This window comes from Loa loa (assembly GCF_000183805.2).
Source record: "Loa loa unplaced genomic scaffold supercont3.681, whole genome shotgun sequence".
NCBI lineage: Eukaryota > Metazoa > Nematoda > Chromadorea > Rhabditida > Onchocercidae > Loa > Loa loa.
The window spans coordinates 7283-15966 of NW_018108861.1; the positions used below are offsets into that span (position 1 = coordinate 7283).

The window sequence follows — 8684 nt, forward strand, 5'->3', positions numbered from 1 at the left end:
GGAAGAACTAATTCATGAATTTAATTATCAAAATGATATCAAATTCTTATTATGATTTTATGAGTCAAAAAGGACTTTGAAGTGAAACAGCGAGTCATTCGAAAAGTTTAATTGAGTATTTCTCCGGAAATGAGATTCTGGTTTCGGTACTTTGGCCGGAATTGTAACTTTTCATATTCGCCTTTGGCACTTCTTTCCAATGTTTCGATATTTTCGACAATTCTCTGTAAACTACTAATTATTCATTGAAAATTAAAGATGAAGTATTATTTTGCTCTAAACAGGAAAATTTTCGAGTTGAATGTAACCTAACTTTGTTTTATACCTTTATCCTTATTTGTTCTTTTTCTTTCAAGAATATTAAATAATTTTGTTCAAATGTTTGCAACTTCAAGCTTATTTACTTGTCTACCATGTACATATTCGATGTCGTGGCAATGCTATGATTGTCACCAAGATTAGGTAAGACCTCATGAGGAAGAAATACTCAAGTTGGTTCATTTACGATTTTCATATTGAATCTCTACTCATTTTTTGTGCTTCCTAGTTGAATGGGTATGTATCAAGCAATTATTATATCCAAATGACGGAATACTAATTAGCTTTCTTATTAGACTAGAGTATTTGTCTCGAGTTTAAAATTCATCTATAAGCTTAATTGATAAGTTTGATTTGTTAGCAAATGTAGTGATTCTCGTTAATATGTGATTATAATGATCATCCAGAGGCAGCAGTTAGAAAGGATTTATCGAATTAGCCAGGAGTTTTTAAATGTTTTTTTTTCTCCAATTCGATATTTTAATTTGATATTTGATTTAGTAATCAAATAGGCTTATGTGAGCATATGGCTGAGTTTCGATATTATATATATTTATATATTATTTTTTTCTAGTTCGGATATTTTCTAATTTGAAGATTTTTTTTATTTCGGTATTTAAATTTGATATCTGTTATACAATCAATTTGGTTAGCTTAATTTAATTTGATATTCAGATATTTATGATTCGATGATTTGGTAATGATGTATGAAATTTGATTTAAATGCCATCACTGGCTTACTTAGAATTTTCAATCATTCAACTCTTCCTTTTATTCGTTCCCATTATGCTTCATTCATTTATTTCCTCAATCATAAGCTTATTTCCCTAATCCAATCATTCATTTGAGCTCATTAATCAGGATGGTACCCCCCTATTTGATATAGGTCAAAAGTTGAAAAAAAGATAGTTTTGTTTTTTTTTGACAAAAAGCTGTCCTAATCAGGAATAGGCGTCTCATCATCATCTAGATTGTTTGTTATTGCAGCATTCTTAAGTTATTATAAATTAGGAAGTTTTGAAGATCAAATTTTTTGAAATGAAACCATACTAGCTTTTTATTATAATTAAATGAGAAATCTTTTGAACTGGCAATCTTCTTATGAATTCTCACAATAACTCTACTATTATATACAGTAGAAGATGTGATGTGATAGCATTCCATTTTCTAATTGTTGGATTACTACACTTTGTCACTTCTAAATAATGATATTTGACGTTTTTGCCAGTGAAGGAAAATTAAAAAATGTCGTCAAAAAATGGAATTTGGAAGATGAAATTATTATAAAACTAAGGCGATACTATCAAAATGCTGCATTCAATTTAGATGAGAATTAAAATGAATTCAAATAGTTGCCATTTTTTATCAGATGAAAATTTTGTCATTCAATTTGACGACATTACTATTCTTCAAATATTTATTTGGATTCAACTAGAAAGAAAGGAATATTTGATAAGTTGACAGCAAAGAAGGAAGAAAGTCTTCATTTCTGATCAACTCGAAAATCATCAATCTTGATTAAATAAAAAAAAAAAAGAAAGAAAGAAAGCAACTATATTGATCAGTTGACTGGTAGTATGGAAAAAAATAATAAAACAGTCAACTTAAAGGACAGATTTATTTTCCTATACAATGTTTTCAGTTGTTCCTCATTTAATATTTAACTGGCAGTGATATGTCTCGGATATTTGAGCCAAGAATGTCTAAGTCTGGATGAGTAGAAATGTCTAAGTCTGGATGAATAGAAATGTCTAAGTCTGGATGAGTAGAAATGTCTAAGTCTGGATGAGTGAGAATGCCTAAGCCTAGATGGGTAAGTATTTGCATAGGTAAGAATTCAAGAAATCAGAGGAATATTGAGTTCATTTCAAATCACTATTGAAAGTAAGCTGTGAAATGAGTTTTGAGTATTAATAATCGTTAAATTCACTGAAATCACTAATTACAATATGCAAATTATAGTGTTATATGAATTGAAAATGCATTGCAAACAAACATTCTATGCATTGTTAAAATTGTTTAAAGAACTATTTAATGAACTAATTTTTGTGGAATTCATTTGGCAAATTCAATCAGCTGTTTACTTTTTTCCTTTTTCTTTTGTTTACAGATTTCATTATAAAGTATCCGAACAGTTGAGCTTCGTTCATAAAGAAGGAAACATTTGAGGATATCATGAAGTTAATGTATGATCTTCTGGAACCACATTTAATTAGTTTTTTCATTTTCGTAATTGGATAGTAATTAACTGTTTATTGCTGATCTGTTATTGTTGTATCAATTCTTATCATCAAAATAATGTGATAAGCACAAAATGAAGAGGTATGAAGTATTTTTCAAAGTTTAACGATAGGTACAAAACATAATACATTTTGATATTTGTACATCTAAAATAAATTAATCAGAAAATATCTTACCTATGTTGCTCATCTATTTTACCTATCTTACCTATGCTATCTAGGCTAATATAAACATGATTGATAATTCATTCCCATGCTTATATGGATACAAAACATTTGCAAATGATGATAAGACTGGAAGAACGAAAACTTTCCTTATTTGGCTCTCCAGGTAATTCTTGCTGGTAGAGTTAGCAAATACCCATGATCATAGACGTAAATTCGTTTGTCGTAAGGATTATATGATATCATATTAGCGTTTCGATATAGATTAATCCAATGGATGTTTGGTTTGCGATATTTATTACGGTAGAGATCGTATGCGATTGCTATTTCACTTTTTAACTCATATGAACTTTTTACCTGTGAAAAAATCTTAAATGAAAATTAATAATTAATGGTTGTATTTTGTAATGGAATTGTTCAAAGTGATAAGCACATCTTCCTTGCGTTTATAAATAAAATGTGAGAAATCGACAAATAACAATCCTATAGAAATTTTTAAAATTTAAACAAACCAAATAAAGTACACCACACACGACAAAACCGTTCGCCACTTCGGTATGATTAATCAAAGTTAAATTCCATGTTTCGTAGATAGTTAGATTGCTAATGTCTAATTTAGCTACTGATAGGTATTCTTCATCCTCGTAATGAAACAACACCCATAAAGCATTCTCATCCACCGCCAAATCAAAATAATTCATCGATAAATTGAACAGGTACTAAAAGGAATTTATACTTGAATTTTTAGAAATTTAAAAAAGCACATTGTTGAAAAATTTCAAAATTGAAAAGCTAATTTTATGAAAAAAATGGATAAATATAAGGAAATGGTTTGGGAGAGTAAATTTATAATTAAAAAATTTGAATAAAAAAATAAATCAACTAACACTGTTCCCTTTATGCGCTGCATGCTTATCAATTAGCACTTCGTTGTAATCTTTTGAAAGTAATTCATATTTGCCGATTTTAGGAGTGCCAGCACGATGGAAATATATTGAACCATTGAAAAATATCAAATTCGTTCCATCATATAGATAAGGTAAATGATGTCTAAAATTTGAATTAGCCAATATTAATTTAATTATTTCCAATATTTCCTGAGAAAGTTGTTAAAATCGATAATACCGGCATCAGTGCATTGAAGCTTTTTTTTTAAAGTTTGATTTACTCACAAAGAATTTTTTTTTTAAATTCCAAAATTACTAAACATATGAAAATTTTCCAAGCTGCGCATACTATCATCGATTGTACAATCACATCATTATTTAATGCAATCAGCAGAAACATTTTAGTTCAATCACTAGTGATTTACCTGAACTTATTCGAAATGCTTACTTGAACCTGATTACTTAAATTTTTGCTTACTTGAACCTGCTTATTTAAATTCTTGCTTACTTGAACCTGCTTATTTAAATTTTTGCTTCAACCATTTGTATGGAATACATGTCTCATTACAATTGAAAATTATCCAATCATTTACTGTATATTTCAACTTCACTATACTATTGATTTCAAATAACAGTTATAAAAAAGAGGAAAACTGCTAACGTGACAAAAATGCGTTGCCTTCGCATGTCACCTTCATCTAAATACTCTTCCACTGTTTCACCTTGAAAATGTTTTGTCATCCAACGCTTCATCATATCCTTTAACAGAATTCAGTATGAGGTGACAAAATAACGAAAACCAAAAAAGCCAATCAATAAGTTGTATCTTTCAATATTATCATCATTTCCCGGAAAAATTATGAAAACATTCATACCTTTCCATTTTGTGGATAAGCATCACGCATCCATGATCCAAAATAGGTATTAGAATGAGCATGAAATATTGGTTTACCAACATCATCCAAATAACAATCTATAATTATCAGTAATTAAATAAATCTTTTTTATTATAATAATAAAACAAGAAGCTATCACAATTTCATTGGTGAAAATTTAAAACTTGCTTACGTGCAGTTGCTCCCTCGATATACGGTATCTCAGTGCTAGTTAACGAACTTTCTGCTTCAGATGGTAATGTTATATTTGATAGACAAACGCGAACACATTTATCAATTTCCGGCATCAGTTTAGTATCGTTCAGAAGCATCTGTTAAAACAACATTTCACTTCTACCACACAATATCATTCATGTTTTCAAACAGACTGATAAAAGTGGAAGAAAAAAAGGATAAATAGCTGAACATACTAGTCTAACAAAATATGGTAATTGATGTTCGGTGTATCGCGGTCCACCATTTCGAACATGTGTTGTCTGTGTTGGACATTCCATTGGTTTAACTTTCGCACATTCTGTTTTACGAAGCATTTCAAGATTTTCCGCAACCGGACATTTTGGACAAATCCCAGGTTTTCCGGGCGTTCCGGGAGGTCCTATAAATTTGCAAAATTTTGAGACTTTTTTTACACTAATGCGACGCATCAATGTAATACAAATATATGCGCCTATAATGTGAATATACAGGATATCGACAAACACACGATGCTAATGTTTGGAAACAGAAAAAGTGATACCTTGTGGACCTGGAGGTCCAGGCATTCCCATTAGACCTTCTCGTCCGGGTGGTCCAGGTTTTCCCGGATTCCTAGAAACCATGTGAATTTCACTATAATTTCACTATGTTCGATTCCATTATTTCACTATGGTACTATGGTGAATGAAAATTTTGTTAGAATCTAATTCTCGTAGGCAACATACCCAGGTGGTCCTGGTGGTCCAATTGGCCCAGGTGGTCCTCGACTGGTACTCGATTCTTCCGTACAATACTGATGTATTTCCAAGCACTTCTCAATCAACTTGTTGGCCTGATAAGCAAATTAACTTGTGCACATTTAAAAAATCTTCCCTTAAAATTCAACAGGAGAAGTTTATTTTTGATGTTAATGTTGTGGAATAAGCTAAAACAAACATTTTAATTTGGAAATGAATTATTCACACTAAACCTTAATTTTTGAATGTATTAAAACTTCATGTTTTGATGCATTTAACGATGCTGCAATGGATGGTAATGGTGCAGTTGCAGTTGCAGTTGCACGTCGGATACGTTTCAAAATCATTCCATCTTTCTGACAATTCGTCTCCATACCAACGATACGTGAGTAAATATCAATAAATGCTAGTAAAGTTAACAGCATACAAATTGTCTGACAATATTCCAAGTAGCGAATTTTTTTTCAAATCCCTTTCATCATCTGACATTTTGTGGAAGCCTATAAAATTATGCAAACTTTCCAAAAGCGCAAAATTTACAGTACTGTACAAATGATCATTCATTGATTTTCAAGTTGCAATATGATGAAACTTATTTCATCTAACATTCATTTGTTCCACTAATGATAATGAAGCAAATCTGTCTGATGAAGAAATTGAATTGGTCAAGTACTGGTCATACTAATATAATGGAAAGTTACAAGACTTAAGAATCAATCAATCAACAAATTTATTTCTAATAAATGCTCTTTAATTTTTGTTGATAGCAGTGAGACGCAAAAATAAAGAAACTCAAATCCAATAATTGTAATGATAAATGCAATATAACACGAACGATTGCTAGATATATTGTTTATTATGTTACTTTACCCCATAATATAAACAATTTAATGCTAAACAAACAAACTTCAACAAGCCTGTCAACGAGAGATTTTATCAATAGCTTTTAAATAGTTATAACTATTTGCTTTAATTTTAATTATGTTAATGTTTCATTTCATAATAAGTAAGTAAAGAATAGGATTAATAATGATTGGTATTTTTATTTGGATACAAACTGTGAAATTTTTAGAAGAATAACTGTGACAATTTCAGCTTACTTATTGCATTTCCTTTTTTTCAGTTTATTTTTTCACCATTTTTCCCATATGTCATTATTTTATTTCTTTTCGATTACCAATTTCCGGAATATTTTCCCTCTCATTTTCTTTTCATTCATTTTTTAAACAAATTTTCCTACGCCTTTTCCTAGTTGACAAACTTCTTTAGCTGAGTTACTCCAATTCTTTGTATTTTTCCATTGGTAATAAAATATTTAATATTAAATTTTATCGATTTGATACAATTTGAAAATAAAACCAAATAAATAAATATTAATACTATGAGATAATATTAAATTCCAAAGCACAAATAATTTAAATTAATTGAATTATGGTAGTTCTTGTAGAACAACTGGATTAGTTCAATTCTGTACATCTAAATGTTTTGGTTTCTTTCTCTTTCATTTTTTAATACGAATTTAGTTAAGGAAACGTTTTTTTTTCTTTTTTTTTCCAATAACTAAATTGATTCAAGATTTCCGTTCTTCAACTGAATGAAATTGATTAGCAAGTTAATTTAAAATGTGCAATGGAATATCAAATCATATGACCGAAGGAAAAATGAAATTTAAAAATATTTGACCAAAAAGGAAATGATCAATTTTTGCGGGAATTGTACAAGAAAGTAAAAGAAATACTTTTACTCATCAAGTATTTGGAAGGATTAATCAATTGAAAGTGAAAAAATCTTAGAATAAAAAGTGAAACTATGAATGACAAGGTAATTTTCATGCTTTCCAATAGCATATTATTAGAAATATCACTCTAAAAACAAATAAAATATGAACAGGATAGGAATGTTTCCTTCAGAATTCAGTGGAATTGTAAAAATGTGTTGAAATTTCTATGGGAAAAAAAGGAATTCGTTTAGTTATATAAGAAATCTATGCTCAAATCGTACAGGATATGATGCTAACGTCTATTTCGTCCATTTAAAATGGAAACAAAAAAAAAAAAAAGAAAAATTGTTGAAGATTTTTCAAACATTACGCTTTTGTTGATTAGCAACCAATTTTAAGTGTTTTTTAAAGTCATACCTCGAATTAATAATTGCCTTATCAAGCCAATCTTCCACTTCAGAATTACTCCTTATAAAAGTATCCTTATATTGCCAATTTAAGGATACTGTATTAAAATTAGTACAAAATGAAAGATTGAAATAATGCGATACGAATGGCGATGGCCAACCACCAAATGTAATCCTGTTAATTCGTCTGAAATAACAATGATTCGGTTAGATCAAAGTAAAAACTCATTCATTGTAATGAAGATAATTCGAAAGTAGAACAAGGCAAGGTGTTACGGTTAGTTATTCCGAAAACTGAAATATGAAACAAGAAAATACCATTTTTTTTTTACCGTTTTTGCCAACCGTGCAGGATGAAATCTCGTTCACTCCACATCGAATCCGTAATCCAAGTATCACGAGCCCATGCTTTACCTTTTGGTAGGATGCGCAATTGGTTTGGCCAGATTGTTGCTTCACCAGTGATGTTTCGAACGCAAGCTACATAAATGCTTAAACCATCGAAATTCCTATAACATGTAAATATAAAATATGGCTACAAGGACTGCAATAGTGAAAGAAGGGCGAATGGAGTGGCATCTGTTATTTCAAGAAGTTAACTCATACTAAATTAAACTTAATTTAACGCAGATAATTTGCGATGAGTTATTTAACTGACCATTTCTACGTTGCGATTATGTTATATCTGTTAAAAGTTAATTCGCAAAACTTGACGTCATCTTCTCAACGTAACTATTTTTAACTTTATGCATGAAACATCAAGAGAAGGTAAAACAATTCTGATTTGTTATTTCAGGATGAAACATACTGAAATTACGAACTTTACTTCCTTCCAAATACTTTCGCAAAATTTTCTTTCGCTGATTCTTCCCGAGAATATAAGTTCGAGCAAAACATTCTGTAAAATCAAATTTTACAAATTAGAAAATCAAATTTTACAAATTAGAATAGGCAATAAAAATTCTTCCATCGGTCTAATCTCGGTCACAATCGCGATTTAGTTTCAATGTTAAATCTTAAAATGTATTCTTTTATTAAAAATATAGTGGTGAATCATTTAGCAGAAATGCGTCATTATAAGCTATAAGATAATCAAATTTATTGTAAGATATTTAAGAT

At 29.7% G+C, this 8684-nt stretch overlaps 2 protein-coding genes across 2 annotated transcripts in view; both read right to left on the reverse strand.

Annotated features, from left to right (window-relative positions):
• Window positions 1-2873: 2873 nt before the first annotated feature.
• LOAG_10352 (colmedin family protein 2) lies at window positions 2874-5814 on the reverse strand (the record flags this gene model as incomplete). The annotated part of the gene is made up of 10 exons (XM_003145876.2): window positions 2874-3080; window positions 3236-3442; window positions 3611-3773; window positions 4272-4369; window positions 4486-4583; window positions 4679-4817; window positions 4917-5101; window positions 5243-5313; window positions 5427-5533; window positions 5672-5814. Coding segments are annotated over 10 exons (1418 nt in total), but the record flags the coding sequence as incomplete, so codon positions are not given.
• A 1703-nt stretch (window positions 5815-7517) lies between these two features.
• LOAG_18919 (hypothetical protein) overlaps window positions 7518-8684 on the reverse strand; it is a gene marked incomplete at both ends in the record, with an annotated part of 3901 nt that continues 2734 nt past the window's right edge. The window contains 3 exons of the mRNA XM_020451581.1: window positions 7518-7752; window positions 7898-8074; window positions 8387-8463. Coding sequence (XP_020304622.1) covers window positions 7518-7752; window positions 7898-8074; window positions 8387-8463 — 489 coding nt within the window. The remainder of the gene's footprint in view (window positions 7753-7897; window positions 8075-8386; window positions 8464-8684) is intronic.